The sequence below is a fragment of the Fundulus heteroclitus genome, chromosome 8 (assembly GCF_011125445.2).
Source record: "Fundulus heteroclitus isolate FHET01 chromosome 8, MU-UCD_Fhet_4.1, whole genome shotgun sequence".
In the NCBI taxonomy this organism is placed as follows: Eukaryota; Metazoa; Chordata; class Actinopteri; order Cyprinodontiformes; family Fundulidae; genus Fundulus; species Fundulus heteroclitus.
In genome coordinates, this window is record NC_046368.1 from 19482668 (window position 1) to 19500883 (window position 18216).

At 38.4% G+C, this 18216-nt stretch overlaps 1 protein-coding gene across 2 annotated transcripts in view; it reads right to left on the bottom strand.

Annotated features, from left to right (window-relative positions):
- Window positions 1–18216, bottom strand: part of LOC105930685 (potassium/sodium hyperpolarization-activated cyclic nucleotide-gated channel 1) — a 126823-nt gene that overhangs the window by 5266 nt on the left and 103341 nt on the right. The window contains exons 6-8 of one of the 2 annotated variants that reach the window (XM_036140291.1): window positions 14926–15166; window positions 9113–9277; window positions 4153–4216 (exon numbers count right to left, since the gene is read on the bottom strand). In XM_036140291.1, coding sequence (XP_035996184.1) covers window positions 4153–4216; window positions 9113–9277; window positions 14926–15166 — 470 coding nt within the window. The remainder of the gene's footprint in view (window positions 1–4152; window positions 4217–9112; window positions 9278–14925; window positions 15167–18216) is intronic. The other variant, XM_036140290.1, reaches the window with a different exon arrangement.

Genomic DNA, 18216 nt, shown 5'->3' on the forward strand with positions numbered 1-18216 from the left:
AATCTTTTCCCCAGGGTGGAAAGTTTGATTTCATGATGAAAAGTATGGGCCTAAAAGCATGACCTGACTGACACATCATTACTTTGTAGTCCAACTGTTTTTAATATCAACTTTTAGTTTCTATTTTCCCATGTTTTATTTTGTTCCTACATTTTATTTCAACTTTCTTTTATTCTGTTTTATTTTCCTATGTTTTAATCATGTAAAGCACTTTGCATTGTCTTTGTACTGAAATGTGCACTACAAATAAATTTGCCTTGCCTTGCTATTTCTGGAAAATGTTGTGTGTTCTATAAAGAACATTTTGTGCCCAAATAAAAATCGTTTCCAAGACCATCAAAAATATATGGGACTAATGACTTAATACCAAATTCATGTTACTTTTAAAGTAAAACTGTGGCAAAAAAAATAGTAAGAGCCCCTAAAGACGTCAAATGTATGTCATAGTTACCAGATTTCAGAATAAAGATTAGCCTGCCTGCTTCAAGTGACTACGTCTGACTGTCTTTAAAGAACGCGTTTCCTGTAATTATTGCTGTCCTTCTGCATTGACAAGCCATGAAGCATTGTCAGTAAGAAAGACAGAGTGGACTTTCAGTCAGGCGAAGGCTTTCACTTCAGTCTATCAATCATTAAATCCTGTCCTTGAGGGTGAACAATTTCTCCACACAGTTTACCGTTTAGCAGCATTTGCTGCACCCAAGGCTGCCGGTAAGCTCCGCATTCAGCTATAAGATAGGACTTTGCAGCTGTAGCTGCTAAAAAAATGGACGGATGCCGCTTTTGGACTGTTTTGTTTTTTCAGAATCCGCTGCTCAGTTTGAGGCGGATGGCTTGGATTGAAAGAGACACTACAGGGTCGGGCAGTACAGAGCTAAAACAAACACAACAGGCCGACTGCAACACTACTGTCAACTTACAAGCTGTCTTACATGGCAATTTTAAAGACGAAAGGGTCAAACTCTGTAGGATGGAATGAAAATACATTTATTATTTTAAAGTGAGCTGTTTTAATAACTTATGTCTGCTGGTTACAGATTCGAACAGGGATCAATTTTAACTCTGGAAAAAAAGAGAAACCAACTGACATTTAATGTCAGTAAACTTAAAAAAAAAAACCTTGCTATATATACCTATCTTTGCTGGATATCTTGTCTTCTTTATTGGTCACCTCAAGGTAGAGCTACAGTTAGTACATGATACACATATACAGTCTATCAATTTTGTATGTATTTTTTTGCGTAAATGATTAATTTAATTTAATTTAACCAGCTCCTTTAAGCTGGTATGTTCCCATGTTCCAGCAGGGCTATAGACACACAGCTATTCATCTCAAAAACCTATGTGGTGCTGTGTGTGGGCTCCATTCATGTGGCTATGAATATCTAAGCAAAAGCAGAATTTAAAGAAAACCCCCTTCTTCTTCTGATATGTTAATTTAGTATTATTCACAAAAGAAACAACCCTAACAGGAGATAAGGAGGTAGGGTTGCAAACGTTAATGTTTGAAACCATTGTCCTAATACACCTAATGCAATATTTACTAAAAACTAAATCTTCTGGCCAAATTAAAAGACAAAAATACTTGTTATAAACTGCATGTTGCTGTTCAAAACCTGTTGTTACATTGTACATATGCCTACTACAATTTTGCTATCAATTAATTTAAACTCTAAAACTAATCCTTTTTAGGATAAAAACCATAAGGGCATTCATAGATTTTTGTTTTCCAAACAAGCCTCTTCTTCATATTAGGAAACATTCCTAGATCTACTACTACCGCAACATCCAATAATGTAAAAGAAAAACAAAAGATGCATTGAAAAGAAAATGAAAATTGTAAATGCTGCTTTTGACCATTTTAAAACAAAGTTATGAAGGATCTATAACACTTTTAAGTTTAATATTAACACATCAAAGATATATAAAAACCTGGCAATACAATGTAAAAATAAATATAAAGCAAATGAGCAGACGCTTACAATTCTTAGCCTGACTGGTGACCGATTGGTTGGAAACTCAAATGTTTGATAATTTTCTGATCTTTGAATGCACCATTGCCTAAGCACTAACAAGCAGCTCTAGGCATAACAATCTTCAGTGTGGAAGTTTCACTGAGGTTTTGGGGCACGAAAAGCTGTGTACAGGTATAGATCAATTAATTCCTGCGTTAGGGACGTTTTACTGACTCGGCAATACTAGGAATACTGAACATATTACAGCAAAATTACAAATTTGCCGTTAGGGTAGAAGTCTGCAGTCCATGGGTACAACACAAATCATGACCGCTGATTGTAGATCCTAATGCTAACATTGCTAATCATCCATATCACTAATGCAAGATGCTGAAGAGTCTAAAACAATAACCTTAAATCATGTCTTTGTCTTGAATATAAAGATGATTTCTCTGTTCTCTCCATGAAACACATGGTGGAATAGGATCTCTTCTCCAAATTTCAATAATTAATCACAAAAATGTTGTAAGACTATTTGGTACTGACTGTAGTCAGTACCAAAATGCGAAAAACTTTGCAAAAAACCAAACTTTGGAAATTGGTCACGAAATTGTTTGATTTGTGTTAAAAGGTAAACTCCAAGTAATGATGGGGAAGATTTAAGAACAATATGTCCTACTGTTTAATCTTCAAATAATCAACATTAATGCTCCATTCCAACGGGGGCCAACTACACATAAATAAAAGCTAAAAAACAAAAAGAAAACTGTATCGTAAAGACATACAAATACAAAATATACTGCAAATAACTGTGTAGTGAAAATTTCACTGTAGTCTGAAAACATCAGTAATCACAGTTTTTGGTTGCTGCATCCACCAACAAATGGTGGGGCTGCCATAAAAGCAGAAAACACAAAAATTAAGTATCGAGAATTTGCATTCATACCATTTTCGCTGGGCTGCACCTGATTTAAGACGGACTGGGACAAAGTGGAAAAGTTTGGGATGTGATTCAAGACATCCCTTCTGGAAACTGGGAATGAATCCTCCGGGCTAAAGAGGAGGGACCAGCCTGCTGTAATCGCTGCACAGTTAAAAAGACGACATCTGCGATGGTACGGAGGCGCAGCCATCCACATGACAAGTAGAACTTGCACATCTGTGAAGGTCTCATTAATGCTGATTTATAATTACAGGTTTCAGGAGGGGGGAAAAAAACTGCTGAAAACTTTTAATGGACACAGTGGCGTTAACCTTTGGTAATTCATGTTGCTTTGACTGTTAAAATGAATATAGGGGTTACATCTCTCATATTGTATTTTAAATGTTCCTCATTTGCTTCGATAGCTTTTTGATGTGCAGTTTTACTGCTCCTCGCCTGTTTCCCAGCATCGTTCTAAGGTTTATTTTTGCTAAAAAAATTAGGTTTAAGATCTATGATATGCCTGACGTTCTTCTTAGGAGATGTGGGACATCTAGTGCCTGAGAGCCTGTGTCCAGCACCTTCACTCTGAATTTAAGTAAGTGCTGCAGGAGCCTGCTAATGACCCCTTCATTGACAGCAGGGGTGTTCAAGCAGAGAAACACAGGGCCCACAAGGACATGCATGACCCACACCTACTTTAGAGCTTCATCGTTTTTTTTAATTTATTTATTCATTTTTTTTCCACAAGACAGAACAGACATTTCAAGTCAGACAATCAGAAACAAACTTTTTGTAGGGTGAAAACATGAATAAATAATGAAATGGGACCTTGGATGTGTAGTGAACTGTATGTGGTGCTGCATTAGTAAAATTCTTACTAATTTGAAAGGTATGGTTTTTCTGAATACACTTTCAGGAAAGGATTCATAAGAAAATAGATAGGTTCAACAATCACAGCTAATCATAAACTATGTGACTTTTCAGTGAGGATTAGATTACATATAAAAATGGCATGTAGAACTGGATGAGATTCCTTTGTTTCTTTGATTGTCTCAGTTGCTGACATTTTAATGTGTCCATCAGAATGTAGGAAGCTCTAGTGTGGGTAACTTGGCTGATGTGTTAAGGATGCAGAAAATTAAACAAGTAATGTAACCTCCAGCAACAAGTCAAGCTGTCGTGATGAAAATTGTCAGACTGGATTTATTTAGCAAGGCTGAATGTGTTAAATCTGGCCCTGTCCAAATACTGGAATCAGAATAAGAAGTTTACCTGGTGCCTACTCGTCGGCCAGGGCATTCTTGAAAACGAGATGAGCTCGTCTCAAGATGGACTCCTGGTCAAACAGTTTTTAGATAGATAAAGGATAACGTCAAATGTGCAACATAATATTGTTCTCAAAGCATAGTTACTTTTTTTTTTCTTTTCTTTTTTTTTTTTTTTAAAGAGCAAGACAAGCAGGTAACCAAATGCAGTCAATATGTAGAAACGATACAACCAGCACTGATCATGACAAAATATCTTCCATCGTATGAGACAAAACCCCTTTCATGTTTAGTCTGAAAGGACGAATCTGCTCTGCAGCACTCTGAACTGTGTCAGTGCGCACAGCTTTCACTGTCCAATATCTAGTAATATAGTGAGAAGCTAACTCATCTGGCAGTTCTTATACAAAGGGCAAATATAGGTTAACCAGCTGACATTTAAGGGCACATTGGAAGAAAACTCTGCACTTCGCTGAAGGACATTCTCTAAAATAAGCTACTCTGTCTCCTTAGAGTTATGTTAATTTGTGACACTAAAGGATAATCCCAAAAACTTTATACTGAAAGTATAGAAGGGTGAGCTGTTTTCTGTTTGTAATGTTTTTTTTTAAAATAATTTTCTGTTCTAGTTAATTTCAAATGATACTTTGTAGATTGTTGATTGCTGAAATGAACATTTATTTCTAATTTCGCTGATTACGCTCTGTAAAAAAAAATAAATAAAATGTTTTCACAGAGCCTGCTAGGGTGCCAAAATAAAATCAGAGGTCAGAAAAAAGATCTTTTTGTTTGAGAACTTAAGATTCTTCATCCTACATATAAATCCTTGCACGTATAATCGGGCTCTAATTTATATAAAAAAGCCTTCTGTGTTTAGCTCTCGTTTTTTTTCCTGGAAAGAGCCATGAATCGAGCTGCTCCTATCATTAGCTTTGCGTGATCCCTTTGTCCTTCTGGTAAGTACTCCTGGCTCAGTGCATTTGTGTTTAGTTGTATTTGGATAAAGCAACTGAGGGAGCTTTTGCTGCTTTAAGTCTTTGTATCCTTTATAATAAACAATAAAAACATGTGCCTGTAGTTCTTTATTTTTCTGTGTGTGCCTCCTGGCCTGCCTATGCCCTGACCGAGGGTGGCTCGTACTAAACCTGGTCCTGCAGGAGGCCTCTCCCTGTTCCTCTCCACTGTCGCCACATGCTTGCTGAGGAAAGAGATTGCTGCAAAGCCAATGACGTGGACTTTGTTTTATAACTTTTTACCAAATGTGTTGTCGCGCACGTTTAGAATCCAGATTTAATATGACTGTATCTATGACTGGATGTTTCAGTACTGGAATGAACTGAATTACAATTTCATTTCTATCTAATTTGATAGTATTTAATTGGATTAAGAAATACGCCTGTGACCTGTAAATCTCCCTCCAAGGATGAATGACATCTAAGCAAACAGCTTACAAAAGTATGCAAATAATTTCCTCTCAACAGAAGAACACTATATAATAATTATACGAAGGCCTGTAGTCTGATTTAAATCGAGAAAGTGACACTCTGAGCTGATTGAAGGATTAGGAACAGTCAATCAATAAACAACGATAAAGAATGTTATATAAATGTCAATTATCCTAACTGTTCACATGAACATGATACACCAATGTTTAGTTTGCAAATTTCTGACTTTAAGATAACTTTTTGGTGGTGGTATATTCAGTGCTATTCATATTCTAGTAGGGTCTTACCAGGATATCAATTGTTTTGGATAGAAACTTATATCCATTCAACCAGGAAAAAAGTATTTTTTTTTCTTTGTTTTCTTTTAATAGAATATGAGCCAGGTATCTCTCAAATAATGAAACTTTGTAAAAGAATCCTTGGACTTTCTTTGTTGACATTACAGTAAAAGTAAAAGAAGGCTGTTTTGACAGTTTTACTGGGGCGTTGGATGGCCTCCTTGTCAGCATGCTAATATTTAGCTTCCACCACCATATTCACCATTAGATTTATGTCACGACTCTGTCTGGGCCGCTCCAAAACCTTACTGTTATGTCCAGTCAGAGGAAATGTTGAGACATTTTTTAACATTACTTCAAACCTAAATCTGCCAACGAGTATGAATGATTTAGAGCAGAAGTGTGACTGAAAATCACAGTCACAGATGTTCTTGATGTTACAGATTCCTCCATGCTCGTTTCACTTTCCCCATTTCCATAAACACAAATCTGAGTTTATTTTGACACCAAGCACTCGAAGAGCTCTGCAGGTTTTTTTTCCTACTATTTTGAAGATATATTGGGTCTACTCGGCTATAACTGCTGACTGATGATTGATCCATGCATCAGACAGTCAGCAGCACCACGTCTCACACTTCAGATAAGGTTATATAAAAACACAACTCCAAGGCAAATTTCCAAACTTTGATAGATATCAGTAGTGGATTGCTAATTAATTGTTCTGTCTTGATAAATGAGGGTTTTTGGACTTGACTCAACCTAGTGCTACAAAGCAATTTGAAAGCTTGGAAATATTTATCTGTGGCAAACTGATCCACTGAACACAGCCATGACAATGAAAAACAGCCCAAAGTGACAAATTGGATTCGGGTCTCAAGCCAAACTGCTATACTGGAACAACATTTGCACAAAGTCTTAATATAAATGTAAGCACATATTAATGTCATATGAAAATGTTTCATCAATATATTGCAGAAACATATCAGCAAGCGTTTGAAGCCCTTCTCTGAACATAGAGTGGATTAGTGAAAATTTTAACATTTAGAAGGTGAAGTTTACGTTTCATAAAGAGTCACTGAGAAGCACCACTTCATGAATTAAGCGGAGTGAAGCTGTTTATATTGTAAGATTTTTGAAACAGTACTAACGTTACATGTGAACTTCAAGAGCCACTCAATATTCAGTTCATATTACATGAGAAATAAAAGTACATCTGTCAATATGGTAGGATTCATTTGTTTTACATGATATTATCTAAAATATATTGTGATATTTGAAGCCTCCTGGGAGTAACTAACAAGATCTCCCAAATCGGCAGTAATCACATTAGTTAGTCCCTGATCCCTACCAGATCTTACAAGAAGCATGACACTTTCTGTGACATTGACTGTTCGGAGTAATGCTCAGTAAACACTTAGTGTCGTCAGGTTTGCGTATCAAATGTGCCTTGGCTGAGAAGTAGCTGAACGAAGATTCGAACATTTATGACTCAGATGGAGCGGGTTTATCAGGATTCAAGCAAGCTACATTTATATACAATAATCAGTTATTAACCAGTTTTTACTTACATGTGCCCTTTTGTAACTGCGAAAGGTCTGTGTGGTTAGAAATTTCGATTACGTATCCTCAATTTAATCTGCCATTGGAGAATTAATCTTATATTGTTTTATCAGTTAGAAGGAAAAAAAATGATTATTTGTTAATTATGTAGTGGAAGGCCTTGCAACAATATTCATACCCCTTATACAATGCCACATTTTGAAGATTAAACCACAAACTTCATTGTGACTCTTCATTGGGTTGGAATGTGATGTGATAGACCAAAACAAGCCAGCAAAGTAATTGTGAAGTGGAAGAATAAGGAGACATGGTTCACATCTTTTGCTAATAAAAATCTAAAACTGGTGCATGCATTTGTATTTTTAATTTCCCTCTGAACTTACTGTTAAGGGCAAACTAATTTATACCTTTTGTCAGATTTAGGTTTAAACTATTTCACTTTTGATAGGAATTAGGACAGACATTTTAATCATGTAAAGCACTCTGCATTGTCCTTGTATTGAAATGTGTTATACAAATAAACTTGCCTTGCCTTGCCTAAATATGTTAATTGGTGCTACAGCATTCTGACTGTAGTACAGTACCAAATCAGACTGCACTTGTAATTTCTGACCTACTTTTTGCATGTTTCTACAGGTATTTTAACAATTTATCTTTAGTACTTAGCTTTAAATCTTAGAGGTTGGAAGGTCTTCTGGTCATTACCCTAATCTTTAGCTCCCTTCACAGATTCTCTATCAGATTATAGTCAGGACTCTGCCTGAGACACTTTAAAACATAAATATTTTGTCTAGCCAAAATGAACATATTGGTAAAACTAAAAGACCATATTAAACCAAACTTTGCTAGTGTCATTAATTTTGATCTTACCTGTATATAGTAAATAGCTTTCAACTGTGTGAAATGTCAGTGTAAATGCAACTGTGAAGGCCTAAAATGTTTGTTAGAGACCAGGGAACATGCACTTTATCCAAGCTGGACTCAGATAAAATGGTGAAGTTAAACAAAGGGTTATTTGGGTATGCTCCTCTCTGCTGATCTATCGCAGAAAACCACAACAAAACACTTTGAAGTTTGTGGTTGCAATGTCACAAAATGTAATAAAATTCAACAGCTATCAATATTTTTGCAAGGCACTTTAATCTTCATGTTAAATTGATCAGGAGCCTGTTGGACATCCAACTGAGCTGCACCAGATGGTAACATTTCTCTTGGCCCTGATCTTAATTTTGTTATAAATCTGTAATTGGGTGGGGTGCTGCTCATACCCAGGAGTTTGGATGAGTGTACAGAGAGCCAGACACACATGCACGTGAGGTTAGCTTCCATCTACTCGGTGACTTCCAGTGGGGTGGGGGGGGAGTCAACACCAAACCAAAGAAGGGGGCGACCAGACTCCCTCCCGAACAGCGACATGCACCGCCTTCCAATTAATCCAACCACAAAATGCTACTTTTGCTCATTAGAAGGATTAATACTGGTTACAACTTGAATGTTATTTACGAAAAAGGAGACACACATAAAAGAAAAGGTAGCATACGGGTCATGCGGCACAAGATGGCACACACAATGCTTTTATGGGGAAATAAGGGCAATCAGAGTCTGATTTAGACAAGACAACAAGGCATGATGACGGGCAATAGATTCAACCAGTTAGGCGCCAGAAGAAAAAGGACGGTCTTACCGATGCGGTCCAACCGGTCAATGGCTACAGTTTCAAAAGCACGTCGCATCATGGGGTACTCTTCTAGCACCTCGTTGAAATGGTCAACAGAGAGGGAGAAGAGTCGACAGTAGGTGTCGGCGCGCACGCTTGCCGTCCGTCTGCCCTTGGTGAGCAGACAGATCTCTGCAAAACAGGGACACAGAGGCACAAAGAAAAACACATCAAGGAAACAGTAGCAGGACTGGAGTACAGAAGGCCATAAAGGAAATTGTCACAGTAATTACCGTACGCATTATCATATAGATGAATCTTTTGAGAACAAAAGGTCTGGGAGTCAGAAGAGCTAATGTGAATGTAAATAAATTGAGAAGCTTATAAGCAGGACTGTCACATTCATTATGCTGAGATAATTTATCATCCTGTAGAGGGCTAATAGTCCCATAGTATTATACAGTAGCCGCCTTTACTGTCAGGCTCCAAGGCACTGAATCAGTTTTTAAAATGTAATGAGTAACTAAAGACAGGGATGACTTTACAGCGTTCCTGTATTCCTGTTTGTAATGCGACGAAATACAAGGACAACAATGCATCAGCAACATATCTTTATTCCCTGCTTTGCCCCCATCAATCACTTTGATCAGATTACCTCTGAGCAGCCACAATATTAAAGCACCCTGACTTCCCAACACTATTAACACAGAATTGTGTACAATTCACTTACAAATACAATGACAAAAAAAGTGTCACTACTCACATGTTGTCCCAGACAATAACATCACTCTAGGTGTTTACATATTTTGCAAGAACAGAGACATTTGTTGTATCTCCCAGGACTGCAAGGGGGAAAAAACTGTCCTGTTCTTTACAAATATTATGGGCAGAACTTTCTTTTCTGTTTACCTGTGTGGTGTTCAACCAATATTACACACAAATTCTGCGAGAGGAAGTACCTACTGAGGACTTTCTGAGAGTTCTGCACTTCAGCTCTGTTGAAGCGTAAAATGTCCTGGTCATTTTAGTTCTTGCCATTTTAAGGAAAAGTACAGAATTATATATGCTTGCGGAGTGTGTGTTGACCTTAAATCCCATGCTACGCTATGCACAAGCTCTGTCTGCACTGCAAACAGATTCCCCATCCTCAGCATGCCGACATCCAAGAGAGTAGGGCTCATCTTTTGAGGACCTGTCCACTTTACCTTGGATGCTGTTTGCAGCTGTTGTTCACATGCAATTTGGGTTTATAGTGACCAAAGCTGGTATTTATATGGAAAAACCTTATTGTAGTGTATATGTGTGGATTGATATTGCAAGATTATTTAAAACAATGATGCACTGAGGCATTTAGAGAAACCAAAACAACAGTGACACAGATTTTTTAAACATCTGCATGGCTTTGTTCTGATTATTTTTATTAAATGTCAAATATAAGCTGAAAAGTTTAATGACCTGCAAGAAAATGTAAACAATCTAAAGGAAAACAAGTAATACAATTTTGTTTGGGAGATTTCTTAGCTTTGCACTGCTTTGAACAAACTCAGGTCTTTTGAATTATAATGTTGACAATATATATTATTGTCAACGTTATGGCCACCTGCAAGTTGAGAACATGCATTACAGCAGTTCTGTTGGAGTCTCGTGGACAGTGTAGATTTAATAGATAAAAAGTATCTGTTTAAGTTAAGTTCAGAGTAGCAAAACCGGATCCTGAATACTTCTGCTAAGAATTTGACCACTTGGGGGTTCTCAAAGGCTGTTTTGATAATATAAAACTTTTATTCCCAGACGGTCAGACAACAATTGTTAAGAAATACTAATTTAAAAACAAGTAATGATGGATGCCATGCAGAATAACCATTAGGACTCAACAGCACACTGAACATTTGACACCCTTCGTCCAAATACTTAACAAAACAAGCAACATGTATAGTTTGAGGACGTGACACGACTTGATGCTTCACAAAAGCTTTTTTTTTACGAGACTAATGTACTATTTGTTTTTGCCAACACCAACATGCGTAGCAACCTAACACTTGCAGTGTCTGACTGAAACAAAATACTTAAAAAAAAAAAAGCCGCCCCCTCATCTACTGACCTGTATCTGTTTTGACACTCGTTAACCTCCACTTACAGCTGCACCTGTACAGTCTACCATTTTTTTTCTCCTTCAAATGGCTGACGTCAACCTGCTACGGTGTAATTCTTCTTGGCTCTGCCGTGATACATCATGGAAGCGGGGCACAGACTGTGCAAGATGTGCAAGCAACACTCTCTCAAGCTGTGAGTGTGAAGAAGGTTTTAACACCACTGTAATGGAAAAGCAGCCTTTACAGTGACAGGTACCTTGGTCAACACGGGCAAACGCACGGAAGAACGAGAGACGCTGACAGAAGAATGCATCATGTTACATGTGGCTTCAGACGTGTGGGAGATACACGAGTCAAAACAAGTACAGTCGGTGGTTGGTCTGTATTTAAAGCGACATGCTAAGCCACTGACAAGCTTACGTGACACAACAACGGTAACATCCGGAGATAAACGCGGGACCTGACACTGAGAATCCTGTTAAAGTGGGCTAAACAGCAGTGGGTGAGTTGATAATGACTTTAGCGTCTGATTCTGAAAACCCTTTAGAAATATTCCACTTATTTTTCATTCATTTGGCCAAGTCCCCTTGCTTCCCATTCCAATGTTAGAAATTTCCTCCCTTACCAGTCCTTACCAGTTCCATTATCTTTTTCATGATCAGTTTTACAGGAAGAAACTGGGTTTTAAATCCTACAAGGCTTTTGCACCTTCAATGTCTTTTTTTTTCTTATTGTTCTGGTTTTCTGAAGACTAACCCTAACATTTAAGCAATCATTGCTTCAAAGGAAGCATGCATTTTGATTACATTTAAAAAGACACAATTAAAGAATAGATAAAGATAAAGATTCTTATTGCTTTTTTCTGTAAAACTTCAAAAACAACACTGACAAAATTCCTATTTCTTTATGGTAAATTATGCCTCAAATAAAATGTTTTTCAAAGACTGGCTGAGTTTTCTTTAACTTGCATTCCTAATTATAAGTTGTTCTGATTTCAAAACACTATTTTGATTTCTCTACTGAGGTCAAAGATGCCTTTTTGTATAGCTGACAAACTTAGGTAAGAACAAGTGATGTTGATATGGTATCTTTTTCCTGTATTGCCCACTTTGGCTGTTTATTTGGCTGTTTATTTAGCAGCATATGGTTGTACATATTCAGCTGCCTCGGTTTTTTGCCCTCCCGGGTTGCAGTTCTCTGTTTACATGCAGAAAACACCAGCCCTGAAATGAATGTTAAAACTCTTTTGAAATGTCATTGTCTCTGTCCCCTGGAAAACCTCAGGTGTTGCTGTGGGTTTGTGTGCGTCAGGGACCCGTTATCACTCTTCATGATGTTGTGGTTTGACACGTTTCTGTTGTGCTGTCACCAAGCAAGCACACGGCTGACTCCTGGAGCGTTGCGGATAATTTACCATCACGTCATGTGTCACATATACACTTGTGGCAACCAGCTTCCCTCCTGAGAAAGCGCGGAGGGTAAGCCTCGTATGACTAAGACACCGAAGCCCAAAGGGGATTCTCGTCTGCTGTCTGTCGTTGTTCTAGCATCATGCTGTATTATTCCTGCAGCCACACAATGACTTCACTCCCGAGCCGTGTGATAGTAATATGTAATCCCATCCACCTTGGCCCGGAGGTGATATTATTTCAGTGTGCAGGTGTAGTAATGACCATGGCTGAAGGTGCTTTACGACCTGCTGTCCCCCGAAAATGTCCCGCTCATCATTATGCTATTAGTTTCCGACGGCTTTTGTTCTACAAGAGCAACACCAGATGGTCCCTGACTCGCACAAAGAGTAAATCCTCCAAAAACAACGTTAAAGTAGTCATACCCCTTTGAATCTTTTTCACGTTGTGTCACGTTACAAACCCAAACTTACGCATGTTTTATTTGGATTTTAAGTGCTGGACCAACAGATCCTCAGAGGTTTTACTAGGGAACATAAGTGAACAAGCTTCATCAAAATGGAAACAGTGTGGAAGAGCTGCAAACCTACCAAGACATCGCTGTTCACCCAGACTGATAGGCGGGGCAAGGAGAGCATTGGTCAGAGAAGCAGCCAAGAGGCCCATAGTCACTCTGGAGGAGCTGAAGACTTCTATAGCTCAGGTGGGAGAATCTGTTCAGATGATAAGCATTAGCATTGCACTCCACTAATCTGAGCTTTATGGAAGAGAGGCTAGAAGAAAGCTTTTGTTAAAGGAAAACTACAAGAAGTCCTGTTGGCAGTTTGCTACAAGCCATCCAGGAGGCATGGATGACTTGTAGAAGATGCTTTGAACAGATGAGGTCAAAATTGAATGTTTAAACACTGTGAGTAGTGAAACATTATCACCCTGAACAGACCATCACCACTACCATGAAACATTTTGGCAGCAGCGTCATTCTGTGGGGATGCTTTTCTTCAGCAGGAAAGAGGATGTTGGTCCGATGGAATATAGGTAGAGCTAAATACATGGAAAACCTTTCAGAGGCTGCAAAAAGCTTGAGATGGGGAATAGTTTGAATCAAAGCTTATTTGTGTATCGAATAGCTCAAAAATGAGAATCTGCAACAAGACTTGAAAACTGATGTTCACTCCATCAAATCTAACTGAGCCTGAGCTATTTAGCGAAGAAGAAATCTGTAGAGAAAATAAAACTCTAGCCGTGCAAAGCTGGCAGAGATGTACACTGAAAGTCTGGCAGCTGTAATTGTCATGGAAGGTTGTTTATTGATTCAGGGGAAACTTGATACCAACTGTCCATCACAGTTTTCAGGTCTTTTTTAATAAAAAAAATAAAAAAATCACATGGCCTTTCCCTTTACAATGATGCGCTACTTATAGGTAATCTATCAAATGCACTACCAGTAACATACGTTGAAATTAGTGGACATTTTATGACAAAAAAACGTGGACAAGTTCAAGACTGTTCCAAGGCACTGTTTTTTCTTCTTCTGAGCAGACGTGTAGATACATTTAGAGGAGGTCCTGGAACAGAATAATGGTCTTGGATTATTCAACAGGGAGACTTCTTGATTCCTTTTTGATTTTCTGCCTCCTTTAGCTCGTCAACGAGGCACACAGTGCATTCAACAGACACACCAAAGGGAAGGTATTCTTAGACTTCTTACCCTCCTCCCATAGCAGGGGTGAACTCAAGAGATAAAAAAAAAAAATGCGAGATGGCCTAAAATAGTAAACTTTGCTTTGCGTTCAAGAAGACACAGCGATGCCTGCATGTAAATTTCGGCAGCGCAAACAACCTGGAATGAAATTACAAGTGACATCCAAAGACATAATGATATCTTGAGCGTCTTGTAGAGGATGAAGATTAGAGATTTAAAGCAGAGCTGCAGGATGAGAACAGCAAGGTGCTCTTGACTTTAAGGAGAATAGTTTTCAGTGGTTAGTGTTAAGTAAATCCAGCGAGAATGCTTGGAGGAGGCGAGGAGTTCTTGCATGCGAGGGTGAGCATGGGGGAGGGACCTCTGTGTGTGTCCTAAGGGATGCCTGATCCGTGCCTTGGCCCACTCCAGCAACCAGATGAGAGATTATGTAAGCACAGAACCAGCTGACACTGGTTATTGAGAATCTACAATAACTTCCAACGGCATCAAACATAAGCCTTAGTCGGCTTTTCTATCTAAGCATGTCACATGTACACATATACGTTGGATTCTGAACAGCCTGACAGGATCATGTAATTCCTGTTTGCATTGTTCTGTGTGTTTAGAAAAAAAAAAAAAAAAGCAAGCTCCTACCCCCAAAGTAGGATCCATCAGTCAGTTTCATCTCCTTGTTGAACTTGGTGATGACGCTAACGACGCCGTGCTGAATAAAGTACATCTTCTTCCCGACCGTGCCTTCCCTGATGATGTAGTCGTTAGGCTGGAACACCTCAAACTTCAGCTTGCTCAGCATCCCTGTCACAAAGTTGGGGTCGGCATTGGCGAACAGCGGCATGGTGGCCACAAGCTTGCGGCAGTTGAAGTTGACAATTTCCTGCCGGAGGAAAAAAAGGAAAAGTGTTTGATGAAGCGGATGGGTGCGTGCCATAAATAATTCACTTATTTCCACCTAAACATAGAGGGAAAAATGCAGCAGTTAGGTGGAGCGACTCAAAATCCCCCCCTCCCCCCCCTCCCCTCCAACCTTTCATCTCTGAACCGTTATCTGCAAACACAAATGAAATTGGACACACGGTGCTGATTTAGGCTTAATACATGCAAAGCACTTCCTGTATCTCTCATGAGTGCAAACTTTTTGGCACATAAATCAGATCCTGATGAGTTTGCCCTCTGGTGCCGGCTACGAGCCATCTCGCCGGTCTCATCCTGTCCCCTCAAACGCAGCAGGAGATTAGGAGCTTGTTGTCTGTTTGTCCGTTGCATCTCTGTTGCTGTGCAGATGGAAGGCTGGGGCACTTGGCAACCGCAGCGACGTGTTGTTGACCCCACATGAGTGATAACTCTCCCCCCAGTGACAACGGGACGTTAACAGGAAGATAACCAATCTCTGCAATGTTTGCTGGCTTACATGAGTGCAAAAGGAAAAGAATGTTAGCACAGCCTCAGATGTGTTTGTCAGCAAATGCCACCGGGTTCTGACCTCAATCATGCACCAGAACTAATGAATTAGACAGTAAGTAGTTTTCATAGCCGGCCAGCATTCCTGTCTGGGAATAAATCTTTGGCTATGCCTATTTAAAGATTTGTCATGTGGCTGTCAGGGTTTTATTTCCCTCGTATTGACCACTGACATTTTTCACAATGTCCAAAAGTGAGCTTAGATATGTAGCCCATGGAAATAAGTTTGTTATTTATTAATACCACTATACTTGCATGGAGATGCAGTTCAGACAATGACTGCCTTAGATTGTGCTGGAAACTAATCTGCCTTGAACTACCCTACATATTTTAAAGGTTGTGGTTTGTGCCATCCATCCATCCATCCATCCATCCATCCATCCATCCATCCATCCATCCATCTTAGAACGTGGGTGAAAGTTATTTTCTCATAAATGCAGAAAAATGACTAACAAAATTAATTTTGTCTTAACAAATAAATGTTTAATAAGAAATTCTGCACTAAATCGACAAATTCCACTATATGGGAATTAATATGCTTTTTAAATTAGTTTTTCATCCAATTTTACCTAGCTTTACACTTGAACCCACATGAAAAACGGGCTAAATTTAATAAAATGTGACAACTATAATTAATCAATATTTTTCTCAATAACATCAATTTACATCAATGAACTGTTAGAATGCATGGATGAGTGGGGCACAATGACTTCAGTATGCAGCAAAATTAAATGCCATGGCCTAATGAGCTTGCTAAAGCTTTTTCATGTTGAGTTTTGAAGCTTTGGGCTAAGATTACTGAACTACAAAAGACTGTTGTTATTTTCTCATATCATATAAATGAAGGATCCAAGAATTTCCAGTTTGCATTGCATTATGTTTGAACAACCGTTTGTGTAATCATATTTGAAAGTGTTATGATATTAATTTAAATCATTGGTTGCAGGAAATTGATTTTTAGTACCAACAAAGAGATCCACAGCTCAAGTAAAAGAATCTGTGGATTGAGGTAACTATTAGGTGCGTCCTTCACACTTCTTGCCTTAATGGAAGAATGGTTTTAAAAAGGTCTTTGTTGAAAGAAAGCCATAAGACACTGCATTTGCAGTTCACCGCAATCCATTATGGAACATGACAACTCTGGACAGATGAAGATAAATTTTGACTTTTTAACCTGCATGAAAACTGCTCTGAAGGTCAGAAAACATCCTAAACATCCCTATAGTGAAGCAAAATAAAACGTTAGCATTTTCTAGGAACACATATTTCCTAAACCACATTATGAGATTTCTCTTTCTGGTTTTGTATTCTTATGAAATGTTTGCCTTTTTTTTTCCATCGGAATGTCTTGTGTAACATTTTTCTGTTTTATTGTGTTCTTCAATAACGTCAGATCCCTTTGATTTAGCATTTTCTAAAGTTCTACATTGTTATAAACAAGATTTTCCTTTATTCTTCCCAAATGCTGATTCTCCATTTAGCTTGTTGTGTTTTATCCAGTGTTGTTGCTTCGCCGAGCAACTGAGAGCTGCTGTAATGTGATCTTTTCTATCGACTAACAGGGATTACATGTTGCGTTTTGCGCCTGTCCTTGAATGCAACACCAAAGGTGATTTTTTTTTAAGTTCTCTGTGATGGATCACCTGTTTGCAACAAGTTGACTTATTCACTTATGGAAACAGTTTAAGTCTCACATTATATAAAATACTTCCATATTAGGTCCATATCCACAACCAGCATAGTTAGGAAAGGATAGCCCACCAATCCAAATGTGCTTTACTCCCTGAAAGAGGGTTTTATTTTAGTAATTCATTTTCCAAGGAATGTTTGAGAGCTTGGCAGATTTTCTCAGTTGTCATGTGCCGACCTCGAACAGTGCTATTAAGCAATGACAAGGAAAATTATACTAAGTGGATTTGTTGATTTTGCATTTTAGGATAGTCCATATTCTTCAAATTGAAAAGAATAACCTAATTTTCGGCTGAGCAATTTGTCTGCACCTCCTGAATTTGATGGTTTTAGAAACACAAAATTTGCCAACAAAACTTTGTGTTAGGTATCCAATCTCATGTGAGGGAAGGACATAGTATGGCTTTTAAACACCAAATCTGGCTGATATGATTCACAGAACCTAAACAATGAAGACACTTCCTACCCAATGTTTATGTACAGTAGATATGGGCCCTATATGGGTTGAAAATTGGCTTAAAGATGGTCCCAGATAGGATTGTCTGATGGTTACATAGAATCCCCAAGTTAGTAGCCTACATAGATTTTACAGGTGGGACCCAAAAGGTTCCTTCATTTATTGCCCAATTTGAGCAGAAGTCATGAATGCCCATTTCAGACCCACTACAACCTAAATAGGGGGCCCAGTGGCTGTGAATTGGTAATATATCACTAACCCAAGCAGGTCCCACACATACTGCAAATGCCTACTTAGCTAAAGCAAATTGGGCCCACATG